At 47.4% G+C, this 24,666-nt stretch overlaps 1 protein-coding gene across 1 annotated transcript in view; it reads right to left on the bottom strand.

Moving 5' to 3' along the window:
- PTPN9 (protein tyrosine phosphatase non-receptor type 9) overlaps nucleotides 1-23,203 on the bottom strand; it is a 43,615-nt gene extending 20,412 nt beyond the window's left edge. The window contains exons 1-3 of the mRNA XM_075345584.1: nucleotides 22,911-23,203; nucleotides 3,386-3,529; nucleotides 49-138 (exon numbers count right to left, since the gene is read on the bottom strand). Of these exons, the coding sequence (XP_075201699.1) occupies nucleotides 49-138; nucleotides 3,386-3,529; nucleotides 22,911-22,943 (267 nt within the window). The 5' untranslated portion in view covers nucleotides 22,944-23,203. The remainder of the gene's footprint in view (nucleotides 1-48; nucleotides 139-3,385; nucleotides 3,530-22,910) is intronic.
- Between the last annotated feature and the right edge of the window lie 1,463 nt (nucleotides 23,204-24,666).

The raw sequence follows: 24,666 nt of genomic DNA, 5'->3' as shown, positions 1-24,666 counted from the left end.
CATATACAGTATAGTATATATCTATCTCGTATAACTTAAAATTCTCACCAGCACGGTAAACTTGCCACTCAGCAATTCAGACAGCAAAGGCTCCTGCAAAGGGTTTAGTCTGACGATCCCTTCTCTCTGACGTGTCTCCTGGCATAGAAATATATAAAAGAATACACTTTCCAACCATTGGTATACAATAATGCCATCTGTCTGCAGGTACCATCTGCCTGCTTGGTGAGACATTCAGATGCCCATGCATAGACTAGTGGTGTAACGTTAATTGTGGGGATTTTGTTAAAGATAAAAACATAATACTAGATAAATAGATGTGAACGCCAGCAACCATGGTGCTGTGATCTAATAAAAGAAGAGCTTGATCTCCATTGATACCAATATTAAAGAAGCACCTAAACATCTCAAGACATATCTTCTAAGCCACCGTTTCTGAACTCCAGACCTCATGACCACGCAACAGGTCATGTTTTCAGGATTTCCTTAGGTGATGGATTTATTTGCAAGGCATCAGAAAGGTTCTCCCTATAGGATATCCTCAGATCATGACCTCTTGGGGGGGCCATAAGGACAGTTGTGGAACCCTGTCCAATGATATGAGTCCTAATAGGTCTTTATTTACCCCTTCACGACCGGCCGATTTTTCGCTTTCCATTTTTTTTTCGCCATTCTTTTTTTGAGAGACGTAACTTTTTTATTTTTCAGTCAATATGGTCATGTGAGGGCTTATTTTTTGCGGAACGAGCTGTTCTTTTAAATGAAACCATCAGTTTTACCATATAGTGTACTGGAAAACCGCAAACAAATTCCAAATGCAGAAAAATTGCAAAAAAAGTGCGATAGCATTATGGTTTTTGAGATATTTTATTCACTGTGTTCACTATATGGTAAAACTGATGTGTGGGTGTGATGCCTCAGGTCAGTGCGAGTTCGTAGACACCAAACAAGTATAGGTTTACATTTATATAAGGGGTTAAAAAAAAGAATCGTAAGTTTGTCCGAAAAAAGTGGCGCACGTTTTACACCATATTCCGTGACCCGTAGCGTTCTCATTTTTCGGGATCTATGTCTCAGTGACGGCTTATTTTTTGCGTCTCGAGCTGACGTTTTTAACGGTACCATTTTTGCGCAGATGCTACGTTTTGATCGCCTCTTATTGCATTTTGCGCAAAAGTTGTGGCGACAAAAAAAGTCATTTTGGCGTTTGGAATTTTTTTGCCGCTACGCCGTATACTGATCAGATTAATTGATTTTATATTTTGATAGATCAGGCGTTTCTGAACGCGGCGATACCAAATGTGTGTATATTTTTTATTTTTTTAACCCTTTAATTTTCAATGGGGCGAATGGGGGGTGATTTGAACTTTTAGGTTTTTTTTTAATTTTTTAAAACTTTTTTTTTAACTTTTTTTTTAAATTTTACTAGTCTCCCTAGGGGGCTATAGCGATCAGCAGTCCGATCGCTCTGCACTATCTGCTGATCACAGCTACCTAGCTGTAAACAGCAGATACGCTCACTGTCTTTTTCACTGTGCAGCGGGCACAGCGAAAGTGAAAGCAAGTCATGTGTAGTACAGGAGTCATCACATGACCCTGTGCTACCATGACAACTATCGGAAGTCACGTGATCACGTCACGTGACCTCCGGTATCGGGCGGTAAGTAAAAGTTTACCGCGATCGCGCTTATAATGGCGCTGTCACATATTGACAGCGCCATATAAGGGGTTAAACGGCACGAGCAGATAACGATTCTGCTCGTGCCTAGCAGGCACACATCTCAGCTGTGAAAATCAGCTGAGATGTGTGCCGATCGCAGCATGCTGCTGCCGGCAGACCGCGGGCAGTAACGTTATGACCGCTAGGACGTAATTTTACTGCCCGCGGTCGTTAATGCTTGGTGTCAAGAAATGGAACCATAGAGCTAACAGCTATGTCACTTTAAGGCTACGTTCCCACAGTGAGCTTTTGATAAATTTTTCATGTTGGAGATTTTCTGCAGCATTTCAGCATTTCTTATGTAAATTAGGGCACTTTTTTTTCACTACTTTTTTTTATAACTTCTTTTACATGCGTTTATCACGTTTTTGAAGTTTAGTTTTTTGTTGGTACATAATGTTTTAAATGAAGCTACTTTGTGTTTGATACTGTTTGGTATTCTGCTTTGACAAAACCTAATGTGCGTATTATTATATGTGCTTTTGATAAGCATCCACTGCAGAAACACAGTAAAAAATGCATGACCGTTATTTACCAGCATTATTTCTGCATTGAATGCAAGTTTATGGGGAGAATCTGCACATAAAACTCAGCGTGTCTAAAATTAACATGTTGTAGACGTGAAACACGCATCGAATGTAAAAAGAAGCACAGTGGACAAGAGATTTCTATAAATCCCATCCACTTTGCTGGAAATGTAAGATGCTGCGTTTGTTGTGCAGCTTTAAGACAACAACAATTAATTGAGAGAATTTAGCCTTAAAGGGAACCTGTCAGGTCCAACATGCCCCTAGAACCACGAGCAGATCTGGGTACATATTGCTAATCCCTGCCTAACCTTCCCTGTATACACTAGCATAGATAAAGGGATCTTTAGAAAAAGTATTTCTAAAGATCTTTTATCACATTCTAATAAGACCAGAGACTAGGTCATGACTTCCCCCGACTAGTCCACGCTTTTAGCATGGTAGCACGCCCACAGGGGTGTGTTAACAAGCTACTCAATGCAGCGTCACCAGTGGTGATGTGCGTACCCGTGTCCACTGTTCAGAAGTCCCTGGCACTTCCGGTCATGCGCACCAGACCTCAGTGATGCTGGGTCACGTACACCCGGCTTCATACTGCGCATTATCGGAAGTGTCGGGGACTTCTGAACAGCGGAGACAGTGGATACAGGTACGCATGTCACTACTGGTGACGCTGCATTGAGTAGCATTTTAGCACGCCCCTGTGGGCGTGCTACCATGCTAAAAGGGCGGACTAGTCAGGGGAAGTAACACCCTTGCGATTAGTCCCTGCGCTCATTAACATATGATAAATGATTTACTTGTTCTAAAGATCTCTTTAATCTCTATCTATGCTACTGTATACAAAGACGGTTAGGCAGGGATTAGAAATATGTAACCAGAACTGCTTGTGGCTCTGGGTGCATATTGCACCTGACAGAATGGGACTGGACAAGATAAGTAATGCAATGTATTCACTAGGTTTCTGCATTTTCTAAATAAATTCTTTACACATCAGATATGCATTGTGCACAACTACGAAACTTTTCTTAATGAAAGGATTAACAATACAACTGGTCTTGATGTATATATATGAGATAACTATACTTAGGTGTATAAATATGCAGAAGTCATAGTTTCTGTCCAGCTCGTCCCTTACCCTGTATGAGTGGAACAGTTCAATTGCTCGGACGTCGTCAAATTTTCTTGCCATTAGAAACTTGACGGCGATATCCCAGGAGAGCGGGGCGACGGAGTGAAAGGAAGTCCAGGAATTCATCTCCTGCAGGAACCGCTGAGTGGCCTGGGAAAAAAGCACGGGTATGTAAAAATAGGCCAGACTGGGAATGCAGGGAGTAACCACATATTCTGGGGAATAGGTGCAAAAATAGTGAAAACCTTAAAAAAAACAACAGTGTGGTGCATAAATAAGTAACAACGGATGGCATGTGGCACATTAGTGGGCATTTTAAAGGGCAATAACAGGAACAAAGAGGATTTGTCCCGACGAGCCAAGTACGGTTAGAGGAGTAGGATAGGATACGTTTATGGTTGAAGATTGACAGACAACAGATGGCACAGGCATGGAAGAGACATTATTAGTTCTTAGGTGACAAAAACAATATTTACACAGTCATTATACTTATACAGTTTGTCAACCAGTTAACAATATCTAATACATAGGCAGACATGATAGAAATTATCATCAGGATTCTGTCATAAGTTTCCTGCAAAGCTACAGAGTTAAAAAGGAACCAACCATCAGGATTTTCATATATAAAGTAAAGCCAGTGGTATACTGGTGCTAGGATATTGAATGTAAGTACACCTTTTGTTCAGAGATTGGAGGTTTTATTTCACGAATATGTGCAAGTAAAGTTCCAGCAATGCACTGCTATTTGATTGACAGGTGGAACAGGAAGAGAATATGCGAGTCAAGTGTTGCTATCTATTCCTGCCCCTGTCTGCCTGCCTGGCTTTCCTCCCCATCGCTGTCGTAGACATTAATTCCATTGCAGGCAGATAGAGGCAGGAATAGATAGCAACACCCAACTCACATATTCCCTTCTTGTTGCACCTGTCAATCAAATAACAGTGCATTGCTGGAACTTTACTTGCACATATTCCTGAAATAAAACCTCGAATCTCAGAACAAAAGCTTACATTCAGCAACCTGGCGCCAGTATAGCACTGGCTTTACTTTAAATATGAAAATCCTGCTGGTTGGTTACCTTTAGAGGGAACTTGTCAGGTTTCCTATGCCTTCCAATCCAGCAGCATCCATACATGTATGCCTAAATGCCCTCCCTAACTAGCCCTTTATAACACTATTCACTAAAATGAATGTTTAAAAAACGACTTATAAACCTCACTGTCCCTGTGCTAATTAGGGCCTTGACTAGTTGATGGGGCGTTGTTTCTCCAGACTAGTTGGCCCTCTTTCAGTGTTAGGCTGAGGCTACACGGGGATTACTGGAGTTCTCGCATGACACTCGGCACACGTTCGCAGCACAGCGAGAGCCAAGTGTCATGCGACTGTTGTCCGTTCAGACCACAATTGTGGAGGAGAGGGCCGGCGCTGTGGAGGAGAGGGAGGGATTTATCTCCCATCTCCTCCGTTACTGGCTGATGCAAGAATCCCACTGCTCTAGCATTACACCGTTGTAATGCGAGTGCAATGCGATGTTTCTCTCGCCCCATAGACTTGAACGGGTGCGAGTGGAACAAAATCGCATTCCATCCGCAGCATGCTGCGACTGTTTTCTCGGTCCGAATAGGGCTGAGAAAACAATCGCCCAAGGGAGCTGCCCCATACAGTAATATTGGTCCGAGTGGAATGCGATTTTTTATCGCATTCCACTCACTCCGTGTTACTCACAGTGTGTGCTGACCCTTAAAATCATTTCCATGAGACGGCGTCACCACCAGCTCCTGGAAATCTCGCGCACTGTTTATTTCGGCTGTATCAGTGCACATTTGAAGCAGGGTGTATGCTTCCCAGCTTCATTAGGTGAACTGTGCAGGACCGGAATTTCAAAACACAGCTCACATATACGTCTTCTAAACTTTCCGTCATCCACAGTGCACCTAATGAACACGGGAAGCGCACACCCAGCTTCAAAGAGGCACTGATTTAGCCGAAATAAACCATGCGCGAGATTTCCAGGAGCTGGATGCTCACCGGCTAGTGGAAATCATGTTATCATGCGCACAGGGGCGACTAGTCTGGGGAAACAGTGCCCCATCGACTAGTCAAGACCCTAATTAAAATTGGAACAGCAAGGTTTATAATGTGTAAACATTCATATTAGTAAATAGCGTTATACAGGGCTGGTTAGGGAGGGAATTTGGACATACAGGTATTAATGCTGCTGGGTTGGAGGGCATAGGGGACCTGACAGGTTCCCTTTAAGGCACACATTTACTAAGAGTGGGACATTTTTCCCCAGCCTGGACAATAATGGTAATTGGAATGATTTGCCCCAAATTGATTGCATATATGGCAACAGTGGATACATTTTGTATCTGATGTGAGCAAATGTACAGTGGGTACGGAAAGTATTCAGACCCCTTTAAATTTTTCACTGTTTGTTTCATTGCAGCCAGTTGGTGAATTCAAAAAAGTTTATTTTTTTTCTCATAAATGTACACTCTGCACCCCATCTTGACAGAATAAAAAACAGGAATGTAGAAATTTTTGTAAATTTTTTTAAACAAGAAAAACTGAAATATCACATGGTCATAAGTATTCAGACCCTTTGCTCAGACACTCATATTTAAGTCACATGCTGTCCATTTCCTTGTGATCCTTCTTGAGATGGTTCTACTCCTTCATTGGAGTCCACCTGTGTTTAATTAAACTGATAGGACGTGATTTGGAAAGGCACACACCTGTCTATATAACACCTCACAGCTCACAGTGCATGTCAGATCATATGAGAATCATGAGGTCAAAAGGAACTGCCCAAGGAGCTCAGAGACTGAATTGTGGCAAGGCACATATCTGGCCAAGGTTACAAAAGAATTTCTGCAGTACTCAAGGATCCTAAGAGCACAATGGCCTCTATAATCCTTAAATGGAAGAAGGTTGGGACCACCAGAACTATTCCTTGATCTGGCAATAAAGACAAACTGAGCAATCGTGGGAGAAGACCCTAGGTAAGAGAGGTAAAGAAGAACCTCAAGATCACTGTGGCCGAGCTCAAGAGATGCAGTAGGAAGATGGGAGAACGTTGCACAAAGTCAACTGCAGCCTTCGACCAGTTGGGTCTTTATGGCAGAGTGGCTTTGACGGAAGCCTCTCCTCAGTGCAATACATATAAAAGCCTGCATAGAGTTTGCAAAAAAAAAAAAAAACACATGAAGGACTCCCAGACTATGACAAATCAGACTCTCTGGTCTGATGAGATGAAGATAGAACTTTTTGGTGATAATTCTAAGCAGTATGTTTGGAAAAAACAAGGTACCTCATCACAGTTAAACATGGTGGTGCCAGCATCATGCTATGAGGGTATTTTTCAGCTACATGGACAGGATGACTTGTTGCAATTGAAGGAAAGATGAATGTGGCCAAGTACAGAGATATCCTGGAAGAAAACTTCTTCCAGAGTGCTCTGGACCTCAGACTTAGCAGAAGGTTCACCTTCCAACAAGACAATGACCCTAAGCAAACAACTAAAATAACAAAGGAGTGGCTTCAGAACAACTCTGTGACCATTCTTGACTGGTCCAGAGCCCTGACCTAAACCCAATTGAGCATCTCTGGAGAGACCTGAAAATGGCTGTCCACCCATGTTCACTATCCAACCTGACAGAAATGAAGAGGATCTGCAAAGAAGAATAGCAGAGAATCACCAAATCCAGGTGTGAAAAACTTGTTGCATCATTCCCAAGACGACGCATGGCTGTAGTAGCTCAAAAGGGTGCTTCTAATCAATACTGAGCAAAGGGTCTAAATACTTATTATGACCATGTGATATTTCAGTTTTGTTTTTTTTTTATAAAATTTGCAAAACTTTCTACATTTGTTTTTTTCTGTCAAAATGGGGCACAGAGTGTACATTAATGAGGAAAAAAAATGAACTTTTTTCATTTGACATATCGCTGCAATGAAACAGAGTTCCGTACCCACTGTAGATTTGCAAAATTAGAGCCATTTTCAGATTTTTTTCGTAATAAAGTTTACAAACTACATCTCATTGGAGACCACATCAATTTTTCAAATTTGGCAAAATGATGAGAAACGTTGCAAAGTATAGTGCAGGTTTATCTTTAATCATCATAAGCAACTTATTCAATATTAACCAATCACATTTCAACTTCCGTATTTTCAACAAGTGAGTCTGAAAACTAATGGAGTTTTCTATAACTTAAGTGTTGGTTATATATCTATAGCTTTACACATTATAAAAACAACAAAATAAGCTTTAATCACCCACGGCTGCAGCGATGACATCACAATGAAAGCATGGGACTGCTGCCGTGGGATAATCCTTTACAGTATGTGCACTTGGCATCAATTTCAAGTGGATTTCACCTGAAAACCCCTTGAAAAATTCTACAATAAAGTTAAAAATAACAAATAAGTGCACGGCAATATCAAAACGACTTGCATTGTATATGTTCTGTCTTTTAAGGCCTCATTCAGGTTTCCCTTTTTCACAAACATGTTCTAATCTGTGGTTTTCATCATTAGAACACAACACACATTCAATATAGTCTATATAGCTTATCACGTCTGTTTTTTTGCAGACCGTGATTGCACAAAAAAAAAAAAACCCCACACGAAACATGTCTGATTAAGTGGTTAAGATCATCACAGATGTGGTCCATGAAAAACGTCCCTTGAGGGTAAAATGGTAGAGTCTATTAGCAGGGCAACTTCTGATGGAACCTGGTCACTGTAGAGCAGTGATAGCGGTGGTTTGCAGAGTAACAGATGGTGCCCCTGGTAACCACGATGATGCGTACTCGGCAGTATGTGACGTCACACTTTGGTGGCTACAGTATCCTGCTGGACTAAGCACAAAAAAAAAAAACAAAAAAAAAACCCAGACCCTCCAGTCCTTCACGAATCAAACCGCATACAAGGTTATCCTGGAAAAACAGTTGCTTCCTTCTGCTCAGGCAATGTTCCCCAACTCTGAGGACGTTTTTTTCCAGCAGGACAATGCATCATGCCACACAGCTAGGTCAATCAATGTGTGGATGAAGGACCACTACATCAAAACCCTGTCATGGCCAGCCCAATCTCCAGACCTGAACACCATTGAAAACCTCTGGAATGTAATCAAGAGGAAGATGGATAGTCACAAGCCATCAAACAAAGAAGACCTGCTTAATTTTTTGCTCCAGGAGTGGCATAAGGTCATCCAAAAGCAGTGTGAAAGACTGGTGGAAACCATGCCAAGACGCATGAAAGCTGTGATTAAAAAGCATTGTTATTCCACAAATATTGATTTCTGAACTCTTCCTTATTAGTATTGTTGTTTCTAAATGATTATGAACTTGTTTCTTTGCATTGAGGTCTCTGAAAGCAATGCATTGTTTTGACCATTTCTTATTTTCAGAAAATACAAAATTTATTGCTTGGAAGTTCAGAGACATGTCAGTAGCTTATAAAATAAAACAATTTACATTTTACTCAAAAGTATACCTATAAAGAGAAAAATCAGAAAAACTGCCAGTTTGGAAGTGGTCCCTTAATGTTTTCCAGAGATGTAATATATATATTTATTACACACACACACACACACACACAGAAATAAGGAAATTGTTGGATAAATCAATATTACATATTGTATTTATATTTTTTGCATCTGTTGATATTTTTAACCACTAGTTTTTATAGTAACTACATATGCACCCAGTAATATTCTGTATCATTGATTTTCTGCATACATTATATACATTTTTTCCCCTATAATTTCTCATTTCACATGCACATTTTTGATGATATTTTGTATATGTAAGTATCCTCTGTACATTTATTCTAGTAATATTGTCAATGTGTAGCTGAAACACTTGTTAACCCCTACTAACAAACTCTACATCTTGACCATTTACCCTCAAGGGAAGTTTTTCATTGACCATATTTGGGATCTTAACCACGGCCTAAATCTGTGTAAGGTTGGAGTCACACTTGCGTGTGACTTGCGCGAGAATAGAGTCGCATCACCCAGCATGGCCGCCTGTTCTCCGGACAGGAGTGCCGGGTGATGCGACTTGATTTTCACGGGAGTCACACACAATTGTGACTTCGGCCATCGTGAGCATGTCTCCTTTGCTGAGATAATCCATCCATCTCACAAGTGTGACTTATCAAGATTCTGCTTGGACAGCATGATTATTGCACGGTGTGATTTAGGTTGGCCACAATTATAGGCCACTCTAAAATGTGCAGCTTTAAAGTATTGTGTGGAGTGGGGGGGGGGGGTCAGTCAGTGGTCAGTGTGACCTCCAGTTGCCCGTCTGCAATCTGCCCTGTACAGTGAAACCCAGGATTCATTCGTAAAGAAACGACTTCTCTAACATGCCAGAAGCCATCGACTGTCAGCATTTGCCCACTCAAGTCGGTTTTGATGATGAACTGCAGTCAGGTGCAGACCCCAATGTGGATGACAAGCATGCAGAGGAGCTTCCCTGAGACTGTTTCTGACAGTTTGTGTGGAAATTCTTTGGTTATGCACCGATCATTGCGGCAGCTGTCCGGGTGGCTTCCCATCCCCTCTGCTTAGCTGTCCGGGTGGCCTCTCATCCCCTCTGCTTAGCTGTCCGGGTGGCTTCCTATCCCCTCTGCTTAGCTGTCCCGGTGGCTTCCCATCCCTTTTGCTTAGTTGTTCGGGTGGCTTCTCATCCCCTCTGCTTACCTGTCTGGGTGGCTTCCCATCCCCTCTGCTTAGCTGTCCGGGTGGCTTCCCATCCCTTTTGCTTAGTTGTTCGGGTGGCTTCTCATCCCCTCTGCTTAGTTGTCTGGGTGGCTTCTCATCCCCTCTGCTTACCTGTCCGGGTGGCTTCCCATCCCCTCTGCTTACCTGTCCGGGTGGCTTCCCATCCCCTCTGCTTAGCTGTCCGGGTGGCTTCTCATCCCCTCTGCTTAGTTGTCTGGGTGGCTTCTCATCCCCTCTGCTTACCTGTCCGGGTGGCTTCCCATCCCCTCTGCTTACCTGTCCGGGTGGCTTCCCATCCCCTCTGCTTACCTGTCCGGGTGGCTTCCCATCCCCTCTGCTTAGCTGTCCGGGTGGCTTCCTATCCCCTCTGCTTAGCTGTCCCGGTGGCTTCCCATCCCTTTTGCTTAGTTGTTCGGGTGGCTTCTCATCCCCTCTGCTTACCTGTCTGGGTGGCTTCCCATCCCCTCTGCTTAGCTGTCCGGGTGGCTTCCCATCCCTTTTGCTTAGTTGTTCGGGTGGCTTCTCATCCCCTCTGCTTAGTTGTCTGGGTGGCTTCTCATCCCCTCTGCTTACCTGTCCGGGTGGCTTCCCATCCCCTCTGCTTACCTGTCCGGGTGGCTTCCCATCCCCTCTGCTTAGCTGTCCGGGTGGCTTCTCATCCCCTCTGCTTAGTTGTCTGGGTGGCTTCTCATCCCCTCTGCTTACCTGTCCGGGTGGCTTCCCATCCCCTCTGCTTACCTGTCCGGGTGGCTTCCCATCCCCTCTGCTTAGCTGTCCGGGTGGCTTCCCATCACCTCTGCTTAGCTGTCCGGGTGGCTTCCCATCACCTCTGCTTAGCTGTCCGGGTGGCTTCCCATCCCCTCTGCTTAGCTGTCCGGGTGGCTTCCCATCCCCTCTGCTTAGCTGTCCGGGTGGCTTCCCATCCCCTCTGCTTAGCTGTCCGGGTGGCTTCCCATCCCCTCTGCTTAGCTGTCCGGGTGGCTTCCCATCCCCTCTGCTTAGCTGTCCGGGTGGCTTCCCATCCCCTCTGCTTAGCTGTCCGGGTGGCTTCCCATCCCCTCTGCTTAGCTGTCCGGGTGGCTTCCCATCCCCTCTGCTTAGCTGTCCGGGTGGCTTCCCATCCCCTCTGCTTAGCTGTCCGGGTGGCTTCCCATCCCCTCTGCTTAGCTGTCCGGGTGGCTTCCCATCCCCTCTGCTTAGCTGTCCGGGTGGCTTCCCATCCCCTCTGCTTAGCTGTCCGGGTGGCTTCCCATCCCCTCTGCTTAGCTGTCCGGGTGGCTTCCCATCCCCTCTGCTTAGCTGTCCGGGTGGCTTCCCATCCCCTCTGCTTAGCTGTCCGGGTGGCTTCCCATCCCCTCTGCTTAGCTGTCCGGGTGGCTTCCCATCCCCTCTGCTTAGCTGTCCGGGTGGCTTCCCATCCCCTCTGCTTAGCTGTCCGGGTGGCTTCCCATCCCCTCTGCTTAGCTGTCCGGGTGGCTTCCCATCCCCTCTGCTTAGCTGTCCGGGTGGCTTCCCATCCCCTCTGCTTAGCTGTTTAGGTGTGCGGTCTCAGATGATCTTGGAGGTGAAGATGCTGGATGTGGAGATCCTGGGCTGGTGTGGTTACATGTGGTCTGTGGTTGAGAGGCTGGTTGGTTGTACTACAAAATTCTCTGAAACACCTTTGGAGACGACTTCTGGTAGAGAAAAAACATTCAATTCACAGGCAACAGCTCTGGCAGAGATTCCTGCAGTCCGCATGCCAACTGCACGGTCCCTCAAAATCTGACATTATGCTGTGTGATAAAACTGCACATTTCAGAGTGGCCTTTTAGGCCTCTTTCACACATCAGTGATTTGCCATCATGTGCAATCCGGCGAATTGGGGAAAAACGGAGCCGGTGCCTGATCCATTTTTGTCTCATAGACTTGTGTTAGCGCCGAATTGCAACGCATGGCCTCACGTTTTATCAGTCTTACGACAGATCCAGCAAAAATTGTCTGTTTGGCCGCTGGAAGCAACATCCAAAAGAATGTTTTTTGGGACCATCGAAAAAACAGAAGGCGACTGATCCAGCGCCGTCCGGCTTTTTTTTTTTTTTTTTATACAATGGAAGCCTATGGGCGCCGGATCCGTAGTCATCCGTCAAATGATGGAATCAGACGATGGATCCGTTTTTTGTTTCTGGGCATGCCCAGGCATTGTGCATATTCACTTCTGGTCACAGAAAAGTTCTCTCTCTCCTCACAAATAGCAAATATCCTTTGGCCTGAAGGGAAAAAATGAGAGATCCGTTTTTTTTTACCGGATCCGTTGCATCAGTTTTGCCACAATCTATGACGGATCCATCGCATTAGGCACAAACTGGATTGTGCCTTGATGGCAAAAAACTGGTGTGTGAAAGAGGCCTTAGGCTATGTGCGCTCTCGAAAATGGACTTTTCTTAAGAAAAATCCGCACCCTCTGGCAGAATACCGCACACACGGGAAAAACGCACCTGCCTTTTTGCCGCGGTTTGCTGCAGTTTTTCCGCGGGTTGGTCCCTGCGTTTTTAACATTATCTATGGCAAAAAACGCAGGTACCTGCAGAAAAGAAGTGACATGCACATTCTTTTTGCTGCAGAAATTCTGCAGCAAAACCTGTAGGGGGAAAAAAAACGCAGTGTGCGCACAGCATTTTTTTTTACCATAGGTTTTGCTGGGGAAGGACTGCAGAAAGGCTATGAACATTTTCTGCAGCAATTAATGCAGCAAAACTGCGGCAAAAAACCACAGCGTGCGCACAAGGCCTTATTGTGGCTGGCCTAAGGCACACCTGTGCAATAGTCATGCTGTCTAATCAGCATCTTGATATGCTACACTTGTGAAGAGGATGGATTATCTCTATAAAGTAGAAGTGCTCACTAACACAGATTTAGAGAAATTTGTGAACAATATTTGGGAGAAAAAGTCTTAAGGCCCCGTCACACACACAGATAAATCTTTGGCAGATCTGTGGTTGCAGTGAAATCATGGACATATTGTTCCATTTGTACACAGCCACAAACCTGGCACTGATTGTCCACAATTTCACTGCAACCACAGATCTGCCGCAGATTTATCTCTGTGTGTGACAGGGCCTTTAGATCTTTGAGTTGACCTCATGAAAAATGGAAGCAAAAACAAGTGTTGTATTTATATATTTGTTCAGTGTAAGTCCAAAGACACGTGCACACTTTCACCCTGACAGGCGCTGGGCGCTCATTTCTGCTGTATTACCATTTGGTTACTATGTATGGGTTATAAGAATATTAATGTGCATTTCGATGGTTGTATTTATTGGGGAATCTTAGCTGCACAATGTTGTGTGTATATAGTTCACTGAGTCAAACCAGAAACAGTCATTGCCCTCTTTTAGTTGAGGTTACATTTATGTACGTGGATTCAGTGTTTGCTTTTCAGCTTGTGTGACAGGCCAGCACTCCGAGCCTGTCTTCTACCAGCAGCTTTACTTTCCTTCAATTAGTGAAGGTCCAGTGTATCTAGTTTGTGCTGATGAAACTCGTACCATTGTTTAGAGCGTTTAGAAAATAACCCATGGCTGTCTGAATGAGGACTTACCACTTCAGCCGAGAAACATGCTGCTTTCACACATCAGTTTTTTTGCAATCAGGCACAATCCGGTTTGTGCCTGATGCAATGGATCCGTCTCAGATTGCGTAAAAACTGATGCGACGGATCCGGTAAAAAACTGATCCGTTTTATTTTATGCTGAGAGAGAGATCCCATCATCACCGCACAATCACCGACACTACCACCCCATCATCACCGCACACGCAGGCACTACCGCACGCATCATCATCCCTGCACTCATCATCATCACCGCACACGCCCCGGCAGTACCGCACACGCCCCGGCACTACCGCACGCATCATCATCCCTGCACTCATCATCATCACCGCACACGCCCCGGCAGTACCGCACACGCCCCGGCAGTACCGCACGCATCATCCCCGCACACACCCCGGCACTACCGCACGCATCATCCCGCACACACCCCGGCAGTACCGCACTCATCATCATCATCATCCCCGCACACACCCCGACAGTACCGCACTCATCATCATCATCCCCGCACACACCCCGGCAGTACCGCACTCATCATCATCATCCCCGCACACACCCCGGCAGTACCGCACTCATCATCATCATCATCCCCGCACTCATCATCATCACCGCACACACCCCGGCAGTACCGCACGCATCATCCCCGCACACACCCCGGCAGTACCGCACTCATCATCATCCCCGCACACACCCCGGCAGTACCGCACTCATCATCATCATCATCCCCGCACTCATCATCATCACCGCACACACCCCGGCACTACCGCACGCATCATCCCTGCACACACCCCAACAGTACCGCACTCATCATCATCATCATCCCTGCACACACCCTGGCACTACTGCACTCATCATCATCATCCCTGCACACACCCTGGCACTACCGCACTCATCATCATCATCCCTGCACACACCCTGGCACTACCGCACTCAGGGCCGGCTCCAGGTTTTTGTGGGCCCTGGGCGAAAGAGTCTCAGTGGGCCCCAGCCACACATAGGCTGTGTGCGAACTTTGCGTCGTGTCCCTGCAGAAATTTCTGCAGAGATTTGACAGCACATGTGCTTCAAATCGCTGCAGAAGTACTGCATAATGGATGCAGTGTTTCTGCCGATTTCATGCGATCTTCATAGATTGTGCAGGGGACACAGGACACATGCATTTACGCTGCAGTGCAATACGCAGCGTAAATGCATGAAATTCGACAACGTGCGCATGAGCCCTTAGACATGCACAGATACATACACATACAGGCATACGTACACACATATATATATATATATATATTAAAAGAGAAATTCACAAAAACACATAAATAGACATAAATCTAGACAGTCGTGTACACTGACATACATAGATACACATCATACATGCACACACACATTATTTTTATATATTTATACTGTATATATATTTCTAATATAGGGAAGCCGGCAACAGCCTCATTCACCCCCCAGCTTGTCTAACAGACATGGCCGTACATAGAGCACACTAACACTGCTGTATATACATCACAGGAGAGACTGGAGACATACACATTACTGGTGAGACTACATATTACTGAGGAAAGGGGTATACAGCGATGGGGGGCATACAGCTCTAGAGGAGGGCAGTGACTCTGAGGTGGGGGGACAAACATCTCTGAGGTGGGGGGTGACATGCAGCTCTGGGGGTATACAGCTCTGGGGTGGGGGGGGGGACATACAGCTCTGGGGGTATACAGCTCTGGGGTAGGGAGGCATACAGCTCTGGAGGGGTATACAGCACTGGGGTGGGGGGGATGTACAGCTCTGGGGTTAAAGTAGTATGCAGCCCCCATATTCCTCCATATAGTGTTATGACGCCCCCATAGTCTTCCATATAGTATTATATAGCCCCCATATAGCACAATGCACACCCAGATAGCATTAAGCACCTTCATGTAATATACAGCCTGTACATAGGACAGCCTGTATATAGCACAGTGTGCAGAGCTAGATAGCAGTAGGCACCCTCATGTAGTATACAGCTTGTATATAGCACAGCCTGTATATAGCACATTGCAGAGCCAGATAGCAGTAAGCACCCTCCCTCATGTAGTATACACCTTGTATATAGCACAGCAATGTATACAGCACAGTGCAGAGCCAGTAGCAGTAGGCACCCTCCCTCATGTAGTATACACCTTGTATATAGCACAGCAATGTATACAACACAGTGCAGAGCCAGTAGCAGTAGGCACCCTCCCTCATGTAGTATATACCTTGTATATAGCACAGCCTGTATACAGCACAGCGCAGAGCCAGTAACAGTAAGCACCCTCATGTTGCATAGTGATTAATACTCACTTCTCCTCATTCCCCCGCTGCTCCAGTCTCCTCAGCGCGTCCATTGCTGTCGCTCGCTCTGACCTCTCTGCAGGCGCGCAGTGATGACGTCACCGCGCTCCGCTGCAGAGCTGTCAGAGTGCCGACAGTCACAGCGTGGAGAATGATAAGAGAAGGAGCGCGCCGCTCCGTCTCTCATCATTGCTCTCAATTGTATTGGCACCTGCGATGCCGATACAATTGGAAGCGCGATCCTCGGCGGGGGGAGGGGGCGGTGACAGCGCGGCCACCGGGCCCCTCTGAGTAGCGGTGCGCCACTCCTGCCACCGCGAGTGGGCCCCCCCAGCAGCTCAGGGCCCCGGCATTTGACCGGGTTTGCCGGGTGCTAACGTCGGCCCTGACCGCACTCATCATCATCATGCCTGCACACACCCTGGCACTACCGCACTCATCATCATCATCCCCGCACACACCCCGGCACTACCGCACTCATCATCATCATCCCCGCACACACCCCGCCACTACCGCACTCATCATCATCATCATCCCCGCACACACCCCGCCACTACCGCACTCATCATCATCATCATCCCCGCACACACCCCGCCACTACCGCACTCATCATCATCATCATCCCCGCACACAGCCCGCCACTACCGCACTCATCATCATCATCATCATCCCCGCACACACCCCGCCACTACCGCACTCATCATCATCCCCGCACACACCCCGCCACTACCGCACTCATCATCATCCTGGCACACACCCTGGCACTACCGCACTCATCATCATCACCGCACACAGGCATTACCGCACGCATCATCACCGCACACACAGGCACTATCGCCCCCATCATCAGCGCACATGCCCCGGGACTACAGTCCCCATCATCACCGCACACACAGGCATTACCTCAATAACGTCCCCACTGACAGCGCGATTCACTTCAGTTGCTTCGTGGAGCTCCCAGGAGTGGCGGTGTTCTACTGCCGCTCCTGTCAGCTTCATGTAGCAGAGATGAAAGCGTAGTGGGACATCTGTGGATTACGTCGGACCTGGAGGGGTATTTGGGGATTTTAATAAAATAGTGAAATAGGGGTTTTTTTTTGTCTTTTATTCCAAATAAAGTATTTTTTGGGTGTATGTGTGTTTATTTACTTTCACTTACAGGTTAATCATTGGGGGTGTCTCAGATGCCTGCCACGATTAACCCCTTATTACCCCCCAATTGCCACCGCACCAGGGCAATTCGGGATGAGCCGGGTAGAGTCCCGGGACTGTCACATCTAATCGATGCGGCAATTCCAGGCGGCTGCTGGCTGATATTTTTAGGGTGGTGGGCTCCCCATAACGTGGGGCTCCCCATCCTGAGAATACCAGCCTCCAGCCATGTGGCTTTTCCCTGGCTGGTATCAAAATTGGGGGGAAACCGCATGTCCTTTTTTTTAAATTATTTATTTTACTGCACGCTATAGACCCGCTTACCGGTGGCTGTGATTGGTTGCAGTGAGACAGCTGTCACTCATCATGGGGGCGTGTCTGAGTGCAACCAATCATAGGCACTGGTGGGCAGGGAAAGTAGGGAATACGAGATTGAATAATGGGCGGCCTGCAATTTCAAATCAGAAGCCGCCAGCAGTGTGACAGCCGTGCAGCCCCGCGCCAGTGATGAGAGAGAGAGATTTTCTGACAAGCAATGAATTTATATCACTTCTGGGCATGCTCAGAAGTAAAAACCGAAACCAGTACATGCTTCCAGCGTTTTTTGCATGCCACCGGATTCGGCACGCATAGACTTTCATTATGCACCATGCCGCACCCGGCGCTATGCAGTTTTTTGCCGCTGGCAAAAAATGTTCCTCTCTGCGTCCTGTGCGGCCGCCGGAGTGACGATTTTTGCCGCATCCGGCAAAAAAAAACGGATCAAACGCAAGTACATGCGGCACAATCCGGCGCTAATGCAAGTCTATGAGGAAAAATGCAGTTGGCAGCAAAAAAAACGGATGCGTTTTTTCTGCAAAGCGCCGGATTGTGCCTCATTGCAAAAAACTGATGTGTGAAAGCAGCCTAAAAGTGACCCGACCACTCTTCAGGTGGCTTCTGCTTAGGAACTGTGATTATCTTACATATAAGGTTAACATTAATAGGGGTGCCCAAACTTTTTCATATGACTGTAGCCTTATTGTAATCTTATTTTAGGGCCCATTTCAGAAGACATTTATGGAATACTAGAAGGTGGCCCGATTCTACGCATCGGGTATTCTAGAATTTACGTATTGTGTAGTTCATGTATGATTTTTGTTACATATCTATATATATATATAGATGTTGTTGTGTGTAGTTACCAAGTGTTTGTGTAGGGCGCTGTACATGTTCTGGATGTTGTCTGGGTGTGATGGGGGGTGAGAGGGGTGTTGTTTGTGTGTTGCGTTGTTTGTGGAGCGCTGTGTGTCTGTAGCGTTGTGTGTGTGTTGCGCGGTTTGTGTGTGTGTGGTGTGTTTTGGGGGGAGGTATGTTTTGTGCAATGTGTGTGTTGTGCGGTATGTGCGTATATTTGTGTGTGCAGCGTTGTCTGTGTGTGTGGGTGTCTGTGTAGGGCAGTTGTTTGTGGTTCCCAGTGTGTGTGTGTGGTGTGTTGTGCAGTGCGCGCGCGAGTGTGTGTGCTGGGGAGAGGTGTGCACTTCCCATCGTGCTCCATCCCCCATGCTGCGCACCCCCCATCGTGCTCCATCTCCCATCCTGCGCACTCCCAAACGTGCTCCATCTCCCATCCTGCGCACTCCCAAACGTGCTCCATCCGCCATGCTGCGCACTCCCAAACGTGCTCCATCCGCCATGCTGCGCACTCCCAAACGTGCTCCTTCCGCCATGCTGCGCACTCCCCATCGTGCTCCATCCCCCATGCTGCGCACTCCCCATCGTGCTCCATCTCCCATGCTGCGCACTCCCAAACGTGCTCCATCCGCCATGCTGCGCACTCCCAAACGTGCTCCATCCGCCATGCTGCGCACTCCCAAACGTGCTCCATCCGCCATACTCCGCACTCCCCATCGTGCTCCATCCCCCATGCAGCGCACTCCCCATCGTGCTCCATCCCCCATGCTGCGCACTCCCCATCGTGCTCCATCTCCCATGCTGCGCACTCCCAAACGTGCTCCATCCGCCATGCTGCGCACTCCCCATCGTGCTCCATCCCCCATGCTGCGCACTCCCAAACGTGCTCCATCCGCCATGCTGCGCACTCCCAAACGTGCTCCATCCGCCATGCTGCGCACTCCCAAACGTGCTCCATCCGCCATGCTGCGCACTCCTAAACGTGCTCCATCCGCCATGCTGCGCCAGCATCAGCCTCTCTGTCCCCAGCATCAGCCTCTCTGTCCCCAGCATCAGCCTCTCTGTCCCCAGCATCAGCCTCTCTGTCCCCAGCATCAGCCTCTCTGTCCCCAGCATCAGCCTCTCTGTCCCCAGCATCAGCCTCTCTGTCCCCTGCATCAGCCTCTCTGTCCCCAGCATCAGCCTCTCTGTCCCCTGCATCAGCCTCTCTGTCTCCAGCATCAGCCTCTCTGTCTCCAGCATCAGCCTCTCTGTCCCCAGCATCAGCCTCTCTGTCCCCAGCATCAGCCTCTCTGTCCCCAGCATCAGCCTCTCTGTCTCCAGCATCAGCCTCTCTGTCTCCAGCATCAGCCTCTCTGTCTCCAGCATCAGCCTCTCTGTCTCCAGCATCAGCCTCTCTGTCTCCAGCATCAGCCTCTCTGTCTCCAGCATCAGCCTCTCTGTCCCCAGCATCAGCCTCTCTGTCCCCAGCATCAGCCTCTCTGTCCCCAGCATCAGCCTCTCTGTCCCCAGCATCAGCCTCTCTGTCCCCAGCATCAGCCTCTCTGTCCCCAGCATCAGCCTCTCTGTCCCCAGCATCAGCCTCTCTGTCCCCAGCATCAGCCTCTCTGTCCCCAGCATCAGCCTCTCTGTCCCCAGCATCAGCCTCTCTGTCCCCAGCATCAGCCTCTCTGTCCCCAGCATCAGCCTCCCCATCCCAGCCTTCCCCAGGATCAGCCTCTCTCCCCCCAGCCTCCTCCAGCACGCCGTGCTCCTCTGCCGACACTCACAGATCCGATCGCATACACCCACACACACACACACACACACACACACACACACCCGATCGCATAAACTCACACACACCCGATCGCATACACTCACGCACACACACTGACGATATTGCACATACGCGCTCATACTCCCAACATCCGGAGATATCACATGCTTCTGGCCATGTGATCCTCCGGTAGGTCCTGGAAGCTCACAGCACAGTATCGAGGCCGAGAAGCAAGCGATATCTCCGGATGCTGTGAGTATGTGGATGCGATGTGATGTATGTGTGAGGGGTGTGTGAGAGTGAGTGTGAGCCGGTGTACACTGGTAACTATGATACACATCGGGTAACTAAGGGACCTTAGTTACCCGATGTGTATAATGGTTACCAGCGTTCACGGCCTCCGTCAAGATCCCAGCATCGCAAGGTTATGTCTGGCGCTGCTGGGATCCTGACGGAGCCGGTGTAGAAGCAAGCGATATCCCAGGATGTTGTGAGTGTGTGGATGTGATGTGTGAGGTGTGTGTGAGAGTGAGTGTGATGTGTGTGTGTGTGTACTCACCTGGGAGTCGGAGCTACGTGTCAATTGGGCCAGAGCGAGCGTGCATTGCGTGAGGGGGCGGGGCCTGCAGAGAGCCGGGGTGAGAGGCCAATCCGTGTGGGGGGGCGGGGCCATGGCGAGCCCAGCGGCCAATCAGCTTTGTGTCACCGTAAGGACACAATGTCACCGGAAGGACACAATTTTGAAGCATGACAGACAGACAGACAGAATAAGGCAATTATATATATAGATTGGATGAAGCCCTGGAATATATTGCTATTAGCTAGAATCAGATTCATGACCCCAGTACCAACCATTGTGCTGCCCACAGCAAGTGATTATTCGAATACAATTCTATTAAAGGGGTTTTCCAATAACTGACATGTATCATCTATCCACAGGATAATCTGCTACCTCGGGGTGCCACTAATTGATCACAACAATGGCGGGTATCCTGATCAGTCTGACGTCTCCTACACAATCCGATTGGACTGACATTAGTGCTCTGTAGAACCATTATGGAGCTGGCGGATTGTAAGCTCTCACGCGCAGGGTTGTCACTTTTCCCTCTAAATATTGTATTTTCTATAACTGTTACTTGTTTGTATTATTATTATTATTATTATTTATTATTATAGCGCCATTTATTCCATGGCGCTTTACAAGTGAAAGAGGGTATACGTACAACAATCATTAACAGTACAAGACGGACTGGTATAGGAGGAGAGAGGACCCTGCCCGCGAGGGCTCACAGTCTACAGGGAATGGGTGTTGGTACAATAGGTAAGGACAGAGCTGGTTGCGCAGTGGTCTACTGGGCTGAAGGCTATTGTAGGTTGTAGGCTTGTTGGAAGAGGTGGGTCTTGAGGTTCCTCTTGAAGCTTTCCACGGTCGTGGAGAGTCTGATGTGCTGAGGTAGAGCGTTCCAGAGTATGGGGGATGCACGGGAGAAATCTTGTACACGATTGTGGGAAGAGGAGATAAGAGAGGAGCAGAGAAGGAGATCTTGTGAGGATCTAAGGTTGCGTGCAGGTAGGTACCGGGAGACTAGGTCACAGATGTAGGGAGGAGACAGGTTGTGCATGGCTTTGTATGTCATGGTTAATGTTTTGAACTGGAGTCGTTGGGCGATGGGAAGCCAGTGAAGGGATTGGCAGAGTGGCGAGGCTGGGGAGTAGCGAGGGGAGAGGTGGATTAAGCGGGCTGCAGAGTTTAGGATAGATTGGAGGGGTGCAAGAGTGTATATGATCCTCCTGAATTGTAAAGCGCTGCGGAATATGTTGGTGCTATAGAAATAAAGATTATTATTATATATTATGGCGGGGAAAGCCGAGCGTGGTACTAAGCTGTCAGTCCAATGGACATGCAGTGGAGCTGCCACACATGAGTGACCACCTCTCCATTCATACCGCTCAGTGCAGTTAACATGGGCGCAACCTCATTCTAGTAGGCCAAGACCCCCGATGGTGTGGCCAACACAATCTGATTGGATTGAGAGTAGCACTCTGCAGAACTGCTATGGAGCGGTCAGTCTAATGGACATGCAGTGGAGCTGCCACACGAGTGACCACCTCTCCATTCATACCGCTCAGTGCAGTTAGCATGGGCGCACCCTCATTCTAGTAGCCCAAGACCCCCGATGGTGTGGCCAACACAATCTGATTGGATTGACAGTAGCACTCTGTAGAACCGCTATGGAGCGGTCAGTCCCAAGGACATGCAGCGGAGCCGCCACACATACGTAACCACCTCTCCATTCATAGCCCTCACTGCAGTTAGCATGGGAGCACCCTCATTCTAGTAGCCCAAGACCCCACAATCTGGTATCCTGATTTTCCGTTGTGTTCTGTATACAGAAAATATCCTGCTTCTTTCAGCAGCAATATGGTGGATGGGATTTCACCAAAACTCTTCCACATTGTGCAGTTTTTGCAAATTTTCCCCTTTAGCCAGTCTGCTGCGCAAAGGTCCTGTGTGAATGAACACGAGCAAGCAAGGTTTTAAATAATAATAAAAGGATCTTTGACTTTTTAAAATGGCTCAGAAATCCCAGCAATTAGATAGAAGGAATAATATCTAGCGAAACGCAGAATATCTCGGCTTCTGCCATATAATAACGGCTGCTCCAGAACACACATTGCGCATTACACCGCTGGTTTGCAGATACATATTGGGAATAAAGAGGAGTTTGTTACCTGCAGATTCGCACACGATTTACTGACAAACTCAGCTCTGCTAAGCCGATGCCATAGAAAATACAGTGAAATTTACCTGTTCCTCCTCTTGTGTCAGTGCTTGTGCCATGCCTGCAATCTTTCCTCCAATTCCTACTACAGGCTGGGGCTTCTGAGAGGCCTATATAATGGCCAGGCCTCTCCTACGAAGCTTCACGCTGGAGGCCCAGAGAAGAAGCAGAGGGTCTATGGGTGGGCTATGGCTGCCCCCTGCTTTGGAAACTACTACAGCTAGGCTCCAGCCCAAGATTTAATATGGACGGGACATTTTACAGTGGTGAAGGGGGAAAGAGGAAGCAGTCATAAAAACAGTGAGGTCCAGAAGAGATCCACAGGCCCCCTCTAGTGGCACCCATTAACCCTGCAAGAAGAGGAAGAGCTCTACGCTTAACCCCTTCATCACCGCCTCCTCCTCACACGTGTACACAAATAGCATCACAGCACAGTGCCTTGTGAAAGTATTTAGCTCCCTTTGCAGTTTTTGTGTTTTGCTTTCTCACAAACTGGAATCTCACTGGTTTTGTATCCATTCATGTAAAGAGCAAGCCTACACCTGTGAACATTTGCTTTTCTTTCTATTGCGAAGCAAACAACAAATAGGACAAAATAACTGAGAACTTCAGTGTGCATAACTATTCACCCCCTAAAGTCAGTACTTTGTAGAGCCTCCTTTTCCTGCAATTACAGCTGCAAGTTACTTTGGATAAGTCTCTGTGAGTTTTCCACATCTTGACACTGGGATTTTTTCCTGTTTCTCAAAGCAAAACTGCTCCAGCTCCTTCAAGTTAGATGGTTTCCTCTGGTGAACAGCAATCTTGAGGTCTGACAGCAGATTCTTAATTGGATTAAGGTCTGGGCTTTGACTTGGCCACTCCCATACATTTACACGTTTCCCCTTAAACCACTCCAGTGTTGTTTTAGCAGTATGCTTTGGGTTATTGTCTTGCTGGCAGGTGAACCTCAAACAACTGACAGACAAACAGGTTTTGCTTAAGAATACCCCTGTATTTCGCACCATCCATCTTCCCCTTGATTCACATCATTTTCTCTGCCCCTGCTGCCGAAAAACATCCCTATAGCATGATGCTGCCACCACCATGTTTCACAGTGGGGATGATGTGTGTTGGTTTGGTGCCAGACCTATCCTTTACCTGGGTGGCCAAAAAGTACAATTTTGGCCTAATCTGCCCACAGCACCTTCCTCCATAAATTTAGGGAGTCTCAAACATGTCTTATGGCAAACTCAAAATGAGCCTTCCAGTTTTTGGCTGTAAGTAGGCTTTTTTGGCCACTCTTCCATAAAGCTCAGCTCTATGGAATGTACAGCTTATTGTGTTCATATGGACAGATACTCCACTCTCTGCTTGGGAACTCTTCTGCTCCTTCACGGTTAACTTTAGTCTTTGTACTGCCTCTCTGACTAATGCCCTCCTCGCCCAGACTGAGAGATTTGGTGGGCAGCCGTCTCTTGGCAGATTTGTTGTGGTACCATGTGCTTTCCATTTGATAATGGATTTGGTGGTGCTCTGGGGGGGTCATCAGAGATTGGGATAATTTTTTTAGTACCGAACCCTGAATTGTACTTCTCAACAACTTTGTCTCTGACTTGTTTGGAGAGCTCCTTGGTCTTCATGGTGTTGTTTGGTTAGTGGTGCCTCTTGCTTTTAATGGCGTTGCAGCTCCTGTGACCGACCCTGGGACAATTAGATTGCACACAGGTGGACTTTCTGTCACTAAGCATGTGATTTATCAATGTTATTGCTTGCACCAGAAATTTTTAGGGTATTCATCGC

The sequence above is a fragment of the Anomaloglossus baeobatrachus genome, chromosome 4 (genome assembly GCF_048569485.1).
Source record: "Anomaloglossus baeobatrachus isolate aAnoBae1 chromosome 4, aAnoBae1.hap1, whole genome shotgun sequence".
Classification (NCBI taxonomy): Eukaryota; Metazoa; Chordata; class Amphibia; order Anura; family Aromobatidae; genus Anomaloglossus; species Anomaloglossus baeobatrachus.
The sequence above is the reverse complement of the archived record's forward strand: the minus strand, read 5'-3'. Positions and strand labels throughout refer to the sequence as shown.